Source organism: Leuciscus leuciscus, assembly GCF_965113295.1.
Source record: "Leuciscus leuciscus genome assembly, chromosome: 25".
Taxonomy (NCBI): Eukaryota; Metazoa; Chordata; class Actinopteri; order Cypriniformes; family Leuciscidae; genus Leuciscus; species Leuciscus leuciscus.
Window position 1 is genome coordinate 19410536 of NC_138724.1, and position 16986 is coordinate 19427521.

At 37.9% G+C, this 16986-nt stretch overlaps 1 protein-coding gene across 1 annotated transcript in view; it reads right to left on the minus strand.

Moving 5' to 3' along the window:
• Positions 1–10180: 10180 nt before the first annotated feature.
• The window catches only part of tmtc3 (transmembrane O-mannosyltransferase targeting cadherins 3), a 34272-nt gene continuing 27466 nt past the window's right edge, over positions 10181–16986 (minus strand). Inside the window, exons 13-14 of the mRNA XM_082159423.1 lie at positions 16457–16683; positions 10181–13556 (exon numbers count right to left, since the gene is read on the minus strand). Of these exons, the coding sequence (XP_082015549.1) occupies positions 12682–13556; positions 16457–16683 (1102 nt within the window). The 3' untranslated portion in view covers positions 10181–12681. The remainder of the gene's footprint in view (positions 13557–16456; positions 16684–16986) is intronic.

Genomic DNA, 16986 nt, shown 5'->3' on the forward strand with positions numbered 1-16986 from the left:
TTAGAGGCTTTTGCATCTGAACTCTTCATATAGCAAGTACCGGTCTGTGAAATCACTTAAGTCTTAAGGGTCATATGGGATTTTGACTTTCTGCTTAAACAAAAGAGAGGCTTGCATAGAAAATTAGGGGAAAGCTGTCATTTTTCCAGTGTTAAAATACTTTTTCTTATGGCTTAAAATGCAGAAAACTAAAAGAAAACCATTTCTATGCTGACTCCCTTCGAAAGCTGTGTAAAATATTGTCTGAGGTGTAAGCCAAAAGTTTTTTTGAGCACTCAGATCTACACAGCATGTTGGCTCAACCAATGGTGTGAGTTTTGGGCAGGGCTATTTGTTTGACCGGCCAATGGCAGACAAGGGAAGTGCTCAGGGAAACCTGTTTGACAACAGTCAGTGTTTTTGTGTTTTTGTGTATCTGTTACACATTTCAGCTTTCATCTTTATTTTCCAACTTGTATTGCTTTTGTTAGTTCACAATGAGCTTATCTTAATTTCATAAAACTGGGTGGCTTAGTCTAGTCTGTTTTTCATAACCTTTCGGAGGTAGTTGAACCAGACTGATATATCTTCAAGATTACACCGTCTATCGCATGGCAGGATTTCCCTGGAAGCACAGAGAAATCAGGGAGTTATTTTCAAGTGAAAAAAAGATAGAGGTACTGACCCGTGGTTAATCGTAACTCCATCTGATCGTGTGTGGGAGCTGTCTGAGGTCAGGGTCAACTTCAACACTTCAGCACCTCGGCTTCAGTAGCCAATGAGCGGCTTCCTGTTGCCAATTTGCTCGTATCCAGCTGTTGTACAGCTGAGAAGTCAAACCTAGCAGGAGAGCACTATGAACCAAGACTGTCTGCATATACCCTGGGAATTCCCACAATTGTTCTAGCTGAGGTCTCTGTATCACTGTTTACATGAGAGGACCAGTGACCACTGCATCTTAAAATAGCCACTTCCAGATCAAATGCAGGAAATCGCCATTGTGGCTCCTTGGCAAGTGGTGGTAACTATAGTGAGACAATGGCTTTTAAGATTAAGCCACTTCATGTCATTTGTCACTTGGTTTTTGGTGTCTTAAAGGAATGGTTGACAATTCGAAGCAAAATCATACATTATTAACATCTACAGTGTCATCATGTTATTTTCTGTTCGGATGGTGGTGTTTGGGAGCGCAATCGTGTGAGACGCTTCTGGGAGGGAATTGAACCAAATCATTCTGATGACAGACTTTGGCTCAGGTATTTCAGAATGATCAAACTAATATTTGAGATGCTGTGCGATGAGATCGATTCACTGGTTAGTCCAGTTATCACATCTACTGTTGAGGCAGTCACGTGAGTTTTTTGTTGCACATTGAGGGATTTATTCTTTCAATTCTGTTTCCATCGTAGTTATGCGCGTGCCTTCTTATCGAGAAAAAAATAAAAATAAAAAATCATCTTCCTCAATTGAGCACATACGTTTTTAATTAGCATTTTTAGAATTTATGCACATGTTGGCATTTCCATGCAGCGTTTTTATGTGATATCCCAAAATTCACATAAAAATAGGTGGATGGAAACATAGATAATGTTGAAAACAGTTGTGCACTTAAATACTTTTGCAGCTTAACCGTGATAGATTTTTGTATTCTTTGATTAAAAAAATAAAATAAAAAAAAGTTTCAAAGAACTGCATTTATTTGAAATAGTAACGTTATTGATATTTTTACTGTCACTTTTCAAATGTATTCATACTTGCTGAATAAAGTATTCTTTAAAAAACATTAATGATTGCCAAACTTTTGAATGGTAGTGTTTATACAGTGATGTATTTTGAATTCAAAATGGCAATAAGTTTGCAGCAGCGAAATATTGTATGTACAATAATGGTATGACTTGAATCATAAATGTCACATTACAAAATAAAATTGTTTGACGAGAGAACTTCAAAAATATCATTTGTGTTTCATAAGCTAAAGTAAAAACAATAGCACTTGAATTTATAAAGACATGAGGCAGAGTAAATAATGACTGAATATTCATTCAGTGATGAACTATTCCTTTCGAAGGTCACCAGATAAAAACCACTTGAACAACGGCATTCATTTATTCTGTTTGGTAAGGTGCTAATGCAGAGTGACAAGTAAAGACAAGACACATACAGACCCTTTCCCACAAATTAGAATAACATGGAAAGGTTTATTTATTTCCATTATTCCATTCAGCTTCCAGCTCATAAAACCCACGAAAACAGGATTTCAAAAAAATTAGAATATTACATGAAATCACACAATAATACCATGGTCATTGAACCAGGTTTTGGTTATTTTGGCAGTGTGGGCAGGTGCAAATCCTGCTGGAAAATGAAGTCAGCATCTCCATAAAGTTTGTCTGCTGAAGGAAGCATGAAGTGCTCTGAAAATGTCCTGGTAGACGGCTGCGTTGAGTGGACAGCACAGTGGACCAACACCAGCCGATGACATGGCTCCCCAAACCAACACAGACTGTGGAAACTTCACACTGGACTTCAAGCATCTTGGATTGTGTGCCTCTCCATTCTTCCTCCAGACTCTGGGACCTTGGTTTCCAAATGAGATGCAAAATTTGCTCTCATCAGAAAAGAGGACTTTGGTCCACTGTGCTTTATTAAATCCAGAGTCAACGCAGCCGTCTACCAGGACATTTTCAGAGCACTTCATGCTTCCTTCATTTTCCAGCTGGATTTGCACCTGCCCACACTGCCAAAAGAACCAAAACCTGGTTCAATGACCATGGTATTACTGTGTAATTACTGTGTGATTTCATGTAACATTCAAATTTTTTTAAATCCTGTTTTCGTGGGTTTTATGAACTGGAAGCCAAAATTATGTACAAATAAACAACTAAATACTTGAAATCGTTTAAGTTGTGGGCCCTGAATCTATAATCTATGGAAGTTTAATGTTTTGAATGGAATTATGGAAATGAAACTTTTCCATGATATTCAAATTTTTTGGAAAGGGTCTGTATTTAAAAAAAATTTTTTTTTAGCAACATTAAAGATGATTTTTTACCTTAAAGGTATAGCGGAGGATGTTTTACTTCCTGGTGGGTAGTCTAAACTATTGGTCCTCCTAATTGTCAATCATTCTGGTGAATCAATCAAACTTTTCAAAAAGTGGAGAGGGCGGGTCTTATCTAAAATTTGGAAAGATCCTCCGCTATACCTTTAAAATAATGTTTCCAAAATCATTTCAGTGGTTCATCAAGTCGTAACAGGGTGAAAGGCACTTCTGCATTCGCTTAGCGGCCCTATATCTGCTATAAACTACAAATTTGACGTACTTTACGGCAAGCGTCACAATAGTCATTATTTAGTTTTTCTTCGTTTCTGATGTCGCAATACATCATACTTTCATAAAATTATGCAACATACTCTACCTTGTCTGTGGACATCATTCATTCCAAAGCCAGTGCTGGATAAACAAATAGCGTCCGTGCGACAGTAGGCCGCATGCGGTAGGCTAAATTATTTACGAAAGCGGTAATGGACAAATTCCGCTTCCAACCTGTAGGGGGACCGAAGAGAAAAAGTTATTTGGTGTTGCTTTAAGTTAGTGGTGTTTGTGATAGAAAGCTTACCTGCATCTGTCAGGATACAGGCACGGAGACAGAGGTAAGTGAATCCAAACACAGCTTTATTCAAGCAAACAAGAGTGCAAGGTGAGTATTCAATGAGTTCAGGTGCAGATACGGTGAAGGTCACTCGGTGCGGGGCAGACAGCAGGTAAGCATGTTAACTTCAGGTCTGTTGATATCAAGTCATCACTGTTCATTAATACTTGTCTTTTCTCTTTTATATGCAGTTGATAGCAAGCAAGCTTGGAGGAAACATCGGAAGCCCGGGAGAACACAGGATCACAGGTAACATGGATCGAACAGGATTTCTGGAGACATCAGAACAATGACCCAGAGGTTAGTGATTCATAGGTAAGTATACATTACGTCTCGGAATCTTGATGCATCAGATGCTCAGGAGACAACGGATTATGGTCTGTTCCTGTTGGAGGCTTGACAAGGAACTGAGGTCGTGGTGAGTGTTTTATGAGTTGGCTGATGACTGTGTTGATTGGGAACAGGTGCGGGTGATTATTAATCCGGAGAGATGGATTGCAGGTGCGCCAAAGAGGATTCTGGGAATTGTAGTGAATGACAGAGCCAGGGAGAACTAGGGAAACCGTGACAGCATCAGCCAGTTTAGTGTTACAAAACTCCCATTTTGATTTCACTGGCATATAATAATAGTAAATAAACAAACACATAATTTACAAATAAATACATTTAATAATAAAAAAATAATTATTACAAATATTGTTATTGCTCAGGCTTGACACTTCTGCTGTTGGTAAGAAGGTGTCTTGTACTGTACATAACCACTTAAAGTCCCCATGTGATGAAAATCAAGCTCTTAATGTTGATTTATATGTCTATGTGGTGTTTTTAATGTGCTTTAAGACAAACCATGTACAAATGTATTTTCTCCTTAAAACTGCACTGAGCCAGTCTCAAAAACACAGTTTGAAATCACTGGTGTTTCTGACGTCACAAGCTACATTGTCAAAGTGTGATCGTCAACGAGTGGATCTCTGCGCTGGTGTGAGTGAGTGGAGGCAGGGCTAATTTGCATATTCATAGTACCGCGTATACTAAATGAGGCAAGGGTGTAGAGTTACATTCAAGCTATTTTAAGGCATGAAGGAAAACGTTTTTTTTTTTTTTTTTAAGGGATACAATTATTGACGACAGGGGGACTTAAAAAAAAATAAAGAAAAGCAAACACTTATCCCTAATCCTGTACAATAAGAGATAAGAGAAAATAATCAAGCACTGGATTATGTGCCTCATTACCATGGCTTACATCGAAATACTGCTACTCGAGGACAATTGCGTACATTGCATCTGCTATTAAAAGAGCTTTACAACTTATTGGCAGACGAATACAGACTTCCTTTGTTCAAAGATATTTTTTAAATTAACAAATGTACTGTATTTCTATATAAATATTATTTATATAAATGTATTTCCTCTTAAAAACAACCTCTCTTTCGTAAAATAAAACCATTTAATTGCTAACAGAAATTAAATAATATTTAGGTCTCACAGATCAGATTCAAGACACATTTGTCTTTATTAAAAATGTACATATGGAAACCACTTTAGATAATGATTTACATCCACCATGTCTTGACTCACGTACACCCATTCCATAGGGAAGAGCAAGAGTCACTGTTACAAAACGTAACCTCACTTCCATGATGCATTGATTTCACATGTTGTTTTTTTTCTCACTTATTTGTTATCTTCAATAGCTAATGGAAAAACAAATGAGTTTAAACACTTGTCCTTAATGATCTCATAATACATCTGTTAAACTACACAATTTAATAACTAAATGGAATGATTAAAGCCACAATATGTAACTTTTTTGCTTTAAAAATAGCAAAAATCACTATATCTATGTTATATATTTTTTTTAGTTGTTTACTTACATTATCCCGACTGTTTCCAACAACTTTCAAACCAGGAGAAATTTGTAATTTAATGCGAGAAACGTCCCGTTTCTTTATTTCCGTTTTGTCGCCATCAATGGCGTCATATCCGCGTTGTCCCTGGTTTCCGCTCGTACTGCCATGGCAACCAGAGCTATGAACCAGAGCCCTCTGATAGTAACCAAAGCGACTGACGGTAGTTCGCAATGTCTATTTGCACGCTGTTGTTGTTTCGTTCAAACATTATGGTCCATGGCAAGCAGACTTTGGATACAAAAGGAGAACTAAAACGAGAATCAATATCAGCGCGGTGTTTTCGAGATGCCTAGAGCTCCCATAGACAGTATATAAACGAGAGCTCCACGTCCGAGACTTCGACCACTTCTACACTACTTTATTAAACAGGTGAGCACATTTACATAAAACGAATCAATGTTATATAGCTCAACATGATGAAATGTTAGAATATGATCTGTATGTTATTCTAATGTTGATCTAGCTTACTGCTAGTCTCATACAGACAAACTAACACATACATTTCAACACATTCAAATGCAGTTTAGTGTGACAGTGTAATGTTAGACCAAGTGAAACAACGCTGCGTTACCTCACAAGTTTAATTTGTCTAATAAACTGACCTGTGACTGTGAGTAGTAATTCTGCACTCGCGTGTAACGTTAGTTCGGTAGAATGAAATGTCCATATTCCTTATGCGGGACTCGCGTCGCGTGTGGAGCTGATAGCTGTCTCTTAGCAATCCCGAACTGCTTCATATCACAGTCATGATAAAAGCATCGATGTATTCAGTAATCCATAAACATTATTAGATCCATAGATTAGATCGGTCGGCTTGACGTTGAAGACAAGATCCATAATTCTTAGCAAATGTTGCGTCATCAAACTACGCCTTTGTTATTGTAAATAGGTTAGCGACCCCTAGTGGCGAAAAATTCCATACTGTACGTTTAAATATAATGAATTTAAATATTACACTATGTGCCTGGGGGGCCTGATAAACGCATGTTTGCCAGCATACTTTCTATTTGAAAAAGAGAGAGAAATAAACGCTATTCAACCATATCTAATTATTCTGAATACAAAGGCATTGACTCATTTAAGCTGACGCATGTGTGAAGTATTTCATTTAACTCTGATTCATAGGCTCACATTGTTCAACTGACATTTGTGAGATGACCAAGTTGCAATAATCACATTATAAACAGTAAAACAATAAAAGCAAGTTGTGACTAAATGGGTTATGTCGTCAGACTGGTGTTGTGAGAATTTTTTTTTGTGAAGGATCACTCTTAACTTTGAGGACACTTAATGCCCCTGGGGTAGGTGGTTCTTTACTACAAGGTGACAAGCTGACAAACCATGTTCACAAAATGTCTTTCATTCTGTAACAACAACTAATCTTATATTGACAAGTGACATGATCCAACCATTCACCGTAAATCTGCTTCGCTAAAAAAGTATTTTCATTCCCATTTTATTTTCCAAGAAATGTTTCCATTGACAACCTCGATTGTACATCGATTGTGCAATACGACGGCTATCACAGCATCCCTATATATAAGACCCATTCAGTATTAGCAGCAGCTTTATCGCGTTGCTCAGGAGATAATCACCCTCCTCCATGCCCAGCTCCTCTTGTCTAGTCAGGACTCAGTCTTCTGATCCTCTTCAAATAAGACTTATCAAATTTGTGAATTATGTTGTTCTGTCTCTGTCTGTCTCTCTCTCTCTGTCGGTCTCTCTCTCTGTCTGTCTGTCTCTCTCTCTCTCTGTCTCTCTCTGTCTGTCTCTCTCTGTCTGTCTCTCTCTGTCTGTCTCTCTCTGGCTCTCTCTCTCTGGCTCTCTCTGGCTCTCTCTCTCTCTCTGTCTCTCTCTCTCTGTGTCTCTCTCTCTCTCTCTGGCTCTCTCTCTCTGGCTCTCTCTCTCTCTGTCTCTCTCTCTCTGTGTCTCTCTCTCTCTCTCTCTCTGGCTCTCTCTCTCTGGCTCTCTCTCTCTGGCTCTCTCTCTCTGGCTCTCTCTCTCTCTCTCTGTCTCTCTCTCTCTGTGTCTCTCTCTCTCTCTCTCTCTCTCTCTCTCTCTCTCTCTATCTCTCTCTCTCATCACAGGGGGCCTTTAAGTGGTTATGTACAGTATGCCTTTTAAATCACAAGACACCTTCTTACCAACAGCAAAAGCGTCAAGCCTTAGCGGAATTTTTTTTAAAGAGGGTTTAAATAGAATGGGCCGAAAAACAGAAAATATCCAGTAAAGCTGCAGTTCTGTGGGGACGAAAATGCCTTGTTGATGCCTGAGGTCAGAGGAGAATGGCCAGACTGGTTTAAACAGATAGAAATGCAACAGTAACTCAAATAACCACTCGTTACAACCGAGGTGTGCAAACTAATATTTCTAAACTCGTTGAACTATGAAGCAGATGGGCTACAGCAGCAGAAGACACACCTAAGCCACTCCTGTCAGCCAAGAACAGGAAACTGAGGCTACGATTTTTATGGGCTCACAAAAATTGGTCAATAGAAGTTTGAAAAACTTTGCCTGGTCTGATGAGTCTCAATTTCTGACATTCCGATTTTGGTGTAAACAACATGAAAGCATGGATCCATCCTGCCTTGCATCAACGGTTCAGGCTGCTGGTGGTGTAATTGTGTGGGGGTATTTTCTTGGCACACTTTGTTAGTAGCAATTGAGCATTGCTTAAACACCACAACCTATCTGAGTACTGTTGCTGACCATGTCCATCCTGATGGCTACTTTCGGCAGGATAACATGCATGCCACAAAGCACAAACTGGTTTCTTGAACATGACAATGAGTTTACTGTACTCTAATGGCCTCCACAGTCACCAGGTCTCAATCCAATAGAGCACCTTTGGCATGTGGTGGAACGGGAGATTTGCATCATGGATGTGCAGCTTATGTCTGCAGCAACTGCGTGATGTTATCGTGTCAATATGGACCAAAATCTCTGAGGAATGTTGTCAGCACTTTGTTGAATCTATGCCACGAAGAATTAAGGCAGTTGTGAAGGGAAAAGGGGGTCCAAACCGGTACTAGTACTTTAGCTGGTAAAGTGTATATGTGACCCTGGACCACAAAACCATGGGTCAATTCTTTGAAATTGAGATTTATACATTATCTGAAAGCTGAATAAATAAACTTTTCATTGATGTATGGTTTGTTAGGATAGGACAATATTTGGCCGAGATACAACTATTTGAAAATCTGGAATCTGAGGGTGCAGCAAAAAAAAAAAAAAAAAATCGAAACATTGAGAAAATCGCCTTTAAAATTGTCCATTTAAAATAAATAAATGTTTTATATCTTTACGGTATGAAATGTACAAAATATATTAATGGAACATGATCTTTTCTTAATATCCTAATGATTTTTGGCATAGAAGAAAAATCGATAATTTTGACCCATACAATGTATTTTTGGATATTGCCACAAATATACCCGTGCTACTTGTGACTGGTTTTATGATCCAGGGTCACATATAGATCATTGGTAAAACTGTAGTTTGGGGTCCAATACTCACTGTTAACTAGTTGCCTATTAGCATGCATATTGCAAGGATACTGGCTGTTTATTAGTACATATTAATGCCTTATTCCCTATTCTACATCCCTTAAACCTACTCAAAACCTAAACTTAACAACTACCTTACTAACTAGTAATTAGGAGTTTGAGGCAAAAGTTGTAGTTAATAGATAGTTAATAGTGAGAATTGGACCCTAATATAAAGTGTGACCAGATCATTTTTTTATTCTTTTAATATTAAAGAAAAGTTAGAAAGAAAAGTTATAGATTTTTTTAAAAGTGCAGAAAATTAGGTCAACTGTGAAGGTTTTATAAAATTACAAATGCTTAACAATACTCATCAAGGACTTAGTCTGACCATCTTCCATAGTTTATCATCTCCAACAGCTACTTTTCGTTCCTCCTCCATAGGGCATGAACCAGTTCATGAATTCTAAAACCAGAGACATGGCCATTTAAAATGTATTCAGGCATTTCCACTACAAAAGAGTCATTGAGCCTTTAATCCAATAATATAAATTGTGCTCTCACATGGACTAAAAGCATAATCATATTAAACATCTTGTGTGATCAAATGTCAATGTGATGACAATCTTGTTTTTTAAACTGGGAGCTCTGTAGACAATTTAAAGCTCAAGTTCCTGTGGTTTAGTCTCCTCTGCCTGCCAGAATCTGTGCATAATTACGTTTGCGACGGATCTCACGGTTTTTCAACAAATCCTAGTTATGGGCCTTCCACTCTTAGCATAAGCCTATTTCCACAAAAATCTGGCAGCTTGGATTAATGGGTTACACAAAGATTTGTTAATCACCCAGATCAATATCATGCCAAATTGTTCAACAAATGCAACAAAGTACCACTTGTTTGCTGCACACTTCATTGCGCACATATCACGTTACAGTGAGCACTATTGCAACACAAGCTCAATGCTGAAACCTGAGGCCTAGACAACAAGTAAAATGACAGTTACAGCCTTTGGGTAGCACACGAGTCAAAGGCGTGGGGGAAGTAATTTTGGACCATGTGGATTTTGCAAATCGAAAAAATTGATCAGGTCTCTGCGTTGGCTTGTTTGCAGCTGCCAGAATGCATAAAAAAGTGGAATTTATGAGACATTCCTGATGTAAGTTGTTTTTATTGGAAAACCGTACGTCCCACCACCACTCATAAGTCAAAACATTAGTCCAAGTAAAAAAGCAAATACTATAAATCAAGATGTAAGAAATGGGATTTGGTGTAAAAGCACAGCATGAGTAAACATGAGGAAAAGGTCCTAAAACATCATTAGGACTCAAGCTGAGCCGAAGGAAACTTGAAATATGACATCACATACAGCTGAATGAGACTTGAGTGAGATGATTTAGTGGGAAATAAACCTCTTAGAGAGGTGAACTCCTAACACTAAATATTTTAAAGTTAACATGATACAACCATGTAAATCTGTCCTTATAGACTATCAAACTTACAATAAAATAAAAAAAGATTTAGATGCACAAGTTGCCAAAAGAAAGATCAAACAGGTGTAGTTATCGAGTTTCTCGCTCAAGTTTTATGGGTGATCTCAATTGGCAAAACAGCTGATAATACTGTGAACTACATGAGTCCACTACTTAATCGGATAAAGGCAACAGTTATGCTACTTTAAGTACCTTTATTTAATGCAACAAAATAACACCTAAGAATTTTCATATGTGCCCCATATATGTTAATACCGCTACCGTTGCAGAATGTATGGAAATGCACTTACAGGCTTTAAGGAGTTTGCCTTGACAAATCAGTGAGCTCTCAGGTAGCTTTTTTTTCCTGTGAAGATCTTCAAAAAGGTCAAAGGCCTGCCTTCAAAGTAAACAGTAAAACGACGACAGGATTTCAGTGAGAGCGCATGGTTGTTTCAGCTACACAGGAAACAATATGCCCAACTTGACTGAACACCACATGTATTTGAAGTTTATCTGCAGCACATTAAATACTGAAGTAACACAGCGGCGTATAATCTTAGCTTTAAAAAAATGAGATTTATTCTTGTCAGAAACAAAGCTAAAAGAACCAGCAAAAATGTTGGCTACACAGTGATGTTCGCCATACAGTTCACCCAAAAATTATTATTCTGTCAACAATTTTTTCCAAACCTTTATGAATTTCTTTCTTCTATGGAATACAAAAGACGGCATTTTCAAGAACTGTACTGTTCGTTCATGTCAGTGCAATTGCAATGAATGGAGACTGGAGTTTCAAAGAAGCAACATTATAGTTTCATGGTCCAATGACTACATATGTACCATATGTGAAGTCTTTTGAAGTCATATGATAACTGTATGAGGAACAGACCAACATTTTAGCAATTCATGGAAAATCTTCTCTTCCAGTGAGCTGTAAACTGCTTTGAGTGTATCGTTGGATCAGCGAATCAAACAAATCACTCTAGATTGAATGCTAAATTGAAAAGATCAGATTCAAAATTATGGGTCAATCTGACATCACTAGTTCTCTTATGAACTTACCTAGGTGAGCTTAAGTCAGGATTTTCATTGAATAATTTTCATTTAAATTTAAACCAAATAATTTAAATTTGTTTTTGTTAGTCGAACAAAGCTATTGCACAGCTCAGAAGTCATATGATGCTTTTGCATCATTTATAACATTAGGAGGTATAAAACAAGAAAGTAAGTCATACAAGTTTGAAATCACATGAGGTTAAGCAAAGGATGACAAGTTTAATTTTGGGGGAATTAATCCTTTAAATGAAGGTTTTAAGTTTTTTCTGCTTAATGCTTGATTTTAATGTTATGGCTTAGTCTTTGTGGGGAGAACAAGAAACAGAGCTAAAAGCAGCAGAAAACATTAAAAAGTAAAGCAAAAAGTCCAAATAAAAAGCAAAGTCTGGCTCTGCATGACCAATCTGTGAAATCAGTAAGAGCCCAAAGAGAATGCAAGCCATATTGAAAAATCCCAGAAGCCTTCAAAAAGAGGGCTGGCGAAGGGAGGTGACCCTAATTCAGAATTAGATTATGTCAAAGGATATAATTAAACACTGACACCATTCAGCGTCGAGACTAAAATAACAACAACGACACATCAACAAACAGCACCTGAGAATTGGAGGAAATCGGTGATGTCATGCAAAGAAGGGGAGGGGTTTGCTGATCTAAAACCCAACAGCCAAGTGACGGACCACTCAGAGGCCCTGCTTTAAAATGGGCTGGCTAATATACCAACATTTTATTTGTGATTATGAGTAATACTTGCCAGTGATCAAGTTAAATCAATACACAAAAGTGACAAAAACTAATCCAGTGAAATATAGACAATCATAAATAAACAATATGGTAAAATAAGATTTTTTTTTTTTTTGCAGGGTTTCTTTAAAAAAGTACCTAATTTTGTGCTTTTTCAGCGCATGTTGTGAATACACACCTGGTTTTCCTTTTTCAGCCAAACAGCTTTACATAATTAAAGCTGTGGGAAAAGGACCCATATTACCGCACCTCATATTAAAGAAACAAAAGCGCCACAAGACATGCATAAACAAGGGCTCAATTTGTGGTGGGAAAACATAGAAGTCTCGTTCTAGCGCTTTAAATAGTTATATATAAAAATAGTGGGGTGGTTGATAAACAAGGTTAATCGCTGCTTAATATGCGTTCAATCTCCTCCAGTCTCTTCAAGGCAGCCGCCCTTTTCTTTTCTATATCTTTAATCTCTTTTGTGGATTTGCTGTTAGTCCTCTTGTCAGGCTGGCCTGCATCCAAATTCTTTGATTGGCCGTGGCCCTGGCCGCTGACGCTTTCTATCGGGGAGGATTTCCTCATATTCTTCTCTTTCCTGGCCCCCTCCCCTGCTCCTGAAGCAACTCCCTGCCCTTCCTCCTCCTCCTCCTCCTCCTTTTTGTCATGTTGATGTTGCTCTTGCTCTTTGTCTGCCACACTACTGCCCTCTGTCTGCACAATCGGCTGCCCCGCGGCACTCATGGCGGCCATTTTGTTTCGTACAATGGCGAGGTGCCGTCGAATGTAATCTTCGTGTGGGGCCATAGCGAGTGTCTCTACCAGACAGCGTTCGGCACGCTGGAGCTCCCGTTCTTCGAAGTACACCACGCAGAGGTTGTGCTTGGCCTGCACGTTGCTGGGGTCCATGTGTAAGATGCGTTCGAAACAGGCCTTTGCACCACGTGTATCCTTGCGGTGGTTCATGAGGATGTCTCCCTTGAGGATCAAGCCTTTGACGTGCTCCGGGTGGTACCGCAGCAGCTCCTCAAGCACTGGGAGAGCATCCAGTTCACGTTGTGACTGAGAGTAGAGCAGAGCCAAGTTAAACAAAGCACTGCGGAAGCCGGGTTGCAGTCGAATGGCCTCCCGCATCCAGCGCTCGGCCTCTTCATTCTCGTTAGCATCCATCGCCAGCATGCCCAGGTTGAAGTAGCCATTAGCATCATCCGGCTCCTCTTTCACATAGATGAGAAAGCGACGGTTTGCCTCTGGACGAAATTTTGCCTCACCTAAAAAGAAGAAAATTAAGACATAGGATTGGTGCAAATGTTACAGATAGATTAAATCCAAAATAAAACCAAACGGTTAGTCTAATCGCTAAACTTTTAAGTAGAGTTCTGTTTTGTTACTTATATTGTGTAGAAAAAAAGTGTAAAAGGACAAGAAACTAGGGATGTCAAATGTACTAGTATTTCAGTTCCAAGTTGAGACCAAAATAGTTGGAAGAAAACAACAACAACACAAAATTGCCCTGCAAAACAATATGACCTATGCAATTCTGTTCACTGCTTTGTGCTTAATACACTAAAGGAGGCTGTACTGTACCAACTACCTCAGGGAGACTAAATGCCGCTGGGTGGAACAAACTGTAATTAGCACTACTGTCATGTCAAAATAAAATTAAAATAAACCTGGCATTGTGGATTTTCTGCTTTTTCCAGTTACACTTTAGTTTAGGGTCAATTTCTCACTATTAGTTGCTTATTACTAGTTGCTTATTAGCATGCATATTATTAGGATATTGGCTATTTATTAGTACTTATAAAGCACATATGAATGCCTTATTCTGCATGACCTTATTCTACATCCCTTAATCCTACCCCACACCTAAACTTAATAACCATACTTACTAAAAAGCAGTAATTAGGGGTTTGAGGCAAAATTCATAGTTAATTGTTAGTTAATTGTGAGAACTGGACCCTAAACTAAAGTGTGACCATTTTTCCAATTTCCTATTCTGTATTGAACCATGACCCCAAAACCAAGGCATGTACCGAACCGTGACTTCTATGTACCGTTACACCCCTAATATATATTATATGTGCATAATTATTATCACAATGATGATTATTAAGTTAAACAAATTATAATTTAATAAAAATGAATATTTAATGCAATAAATTATCAATATACTGTATTTATAATAATCATATCTTTAAAAAGAATGATTAATTATTAATAAATTATTATAAATTATAAGTCATGTCTTAAGTGACTGTGAACAGGTGGGACAAAAAGGAGTGTTCAATAGCATATTTGGTTTTGCCATGTTATCATAAATGGTATTGAGAATCATGACGATTTACTAGTATCAAGTGATAAGTTAAAAAAATATATATATATTGTAATAAAACAACCCAAAAAACAAATGTGAAGAGTAATGTTACCAGATGTCCCTGATTCTGCAAATCTTGTGAGCAACTAAAGTCAATTATATTCAAATATCGCATTCCCAAAATATAAGTTATTTAGATTAAGTTAAACCACATTAACTAGGTTTATGCATTTATGCAAGTCATGCCATGGTCATCATTTTTAATAAAGTCTTATTAAATCAGTGTCCTGTCACTGCTATCTGTGGTATTTTGGCTCTGTTTTTTGACAAGATCTACCATGTGCACCATCCTATGTTGCAACAATAAGGTCAGAATGAGGGTAAGGAGTGTCGGTCAGCTTTTTATCACCCCGTGAAGACTGTTCAGAATAACTACTGTAGGCCAAAAGTGGGGAAACCGTGGAAAGCAGGTTTGATTTAAAACAAACCTGCTTTTATTTGAAAACCAATATGGATGGGCATAACTACAAAACCAAATGAAAGAATAACAGTTGTGTCAAGCAGGCCTGTGAATTGATCGCAACATGCTTCCTCAGTCACATGATTAAACAGTCTGAACAAGAGGCCTAAAACCATATGCAAATAGAGCCGTTGTATTCGTCGTATTTACATTGCTGCAGCGTAGGTGTGCTAATCTTAGAAAAATAACAAACTAATGCCTCGCTCGAACTGCACAAATCCATCAGTCTTTTACTGCTATTCAAAGTTAAGAGTGAAAAAATGGCATAAAACTCAAAGTTAGGGTCAATGAGTCAAATTCAATTTAAACTTATAGCTGCTGGATCAAACGCTAACATTTTCAGGCATGAGAACATGACCGAATTAGGTGAGAGGTTGCTGCCTTCCCTTGAGGTGGCACGCAAAGAATCCATAGGTTAATAACTTGGCTTGTCTAACCTCATGTGAATCAAAAACTGTCGCTTTCACAGTGATTATTATTGAGCACCTTAACGTTTCTTGTAATGGACCCAATGTTTTTAAAGCTCAGGTCTGATAAATAAAAAATGAGGGAGGGTATTTTGCAGCCTTATTTCTTCATAACCTAGTGAGTTTTCTAAACATCCTGACGCAAACGCAGTTTCAAAAGGTGGGTCTCATAGCCAAAGATGCATAGCCTAGTCAAATTCAAAGGCATCATAGCATGTAGGGATGCACGATATATCGGCCACCATTTCGGACGTTATTCACGTTATTTAAATGTTATTCACCACGATGGTTTTGAATTTCTTGAAATATTATTATGCACAGCGCAAGTCTGTCATATCTACATAAAATTATAATGAGAACATTAGAATTGTGTGCTTGGGACATGGCTTTTAATGGTGAAACTTTTGTTTTTGTAATCAGGCTCTCAAAAATTATTTTAAAAAATGGATTAAGATTTATCGGCCAAAATATATCGGTTATCGGCTTACAAGTATAAAGAATAAAAAATTATTCATATCGGTGCAAATTTTACAGAGAAGGCAAATCAAAGACTTCAACTCAGTAGAAAAAAATTCATCCAGGATGAAGGATGAAACAAGATAAATGTAACTTATTGTTTTCTGAAAAGTATAGATGAAAAACAGCTCAGTTTTCTTTTGTCGTAATATTTGTGTGTATGAATTGTTATGCTTTTTTGCATATAGCACTGCTAGCTTATCAACATGTGAGTCACAAAGTCCTGAAAAGTATCAATAAAAATAGCTTTCCAAATTAGTTGCTTATGATGGTTGGGGTGCTTAGAAAGAAGCTCACCATGTGATGGGACAGAGCTAATTTCATTGGTTTAAATGGCGTTTGTCCACACACCTGACTCTTGCATGAGAAGTGCGGAGTTGAATAGTGCCAGTTTGTGCCGTGGATTCAGGTCCAATGCGCGATTAAAGTTTCTCAGAGCCTCTGAGGGGTCCTTCATCTCGATATTGACAATAGCCAGATTGTACCAGAGGTCTGCATTGGTATGGTCCAGCTCCAGTGCTCGTAGGTAGGCGTCCTTCGCCTCACTGGGCTTGTTCATTTTCAGAAGAAGCTCCCCTCTGAGTTTTAAGAGAAACAAAAAGACATTTTTGGAATACCTCTCACAGGACACCTCAAAAATCTAATACACATGTACAACAAGAAAGATCAGTTTCTTTAAGCAATATTTTCTTAGCAAATAGTTTGAGTAATACAAAGGTTTAGGTTTTGATTTTTTCTTGGGTTAGCTTTGTTAGTTCGTGAGAACCAAGGCAATCCAGTAAATCCACTTTCAATAGCTTATCTGATGAACATTTCGTTTACAGGATGAGACATGTAGAGAGAAATCACAAAGTGTGAAGGCTAAGTACATTTTCACTTTA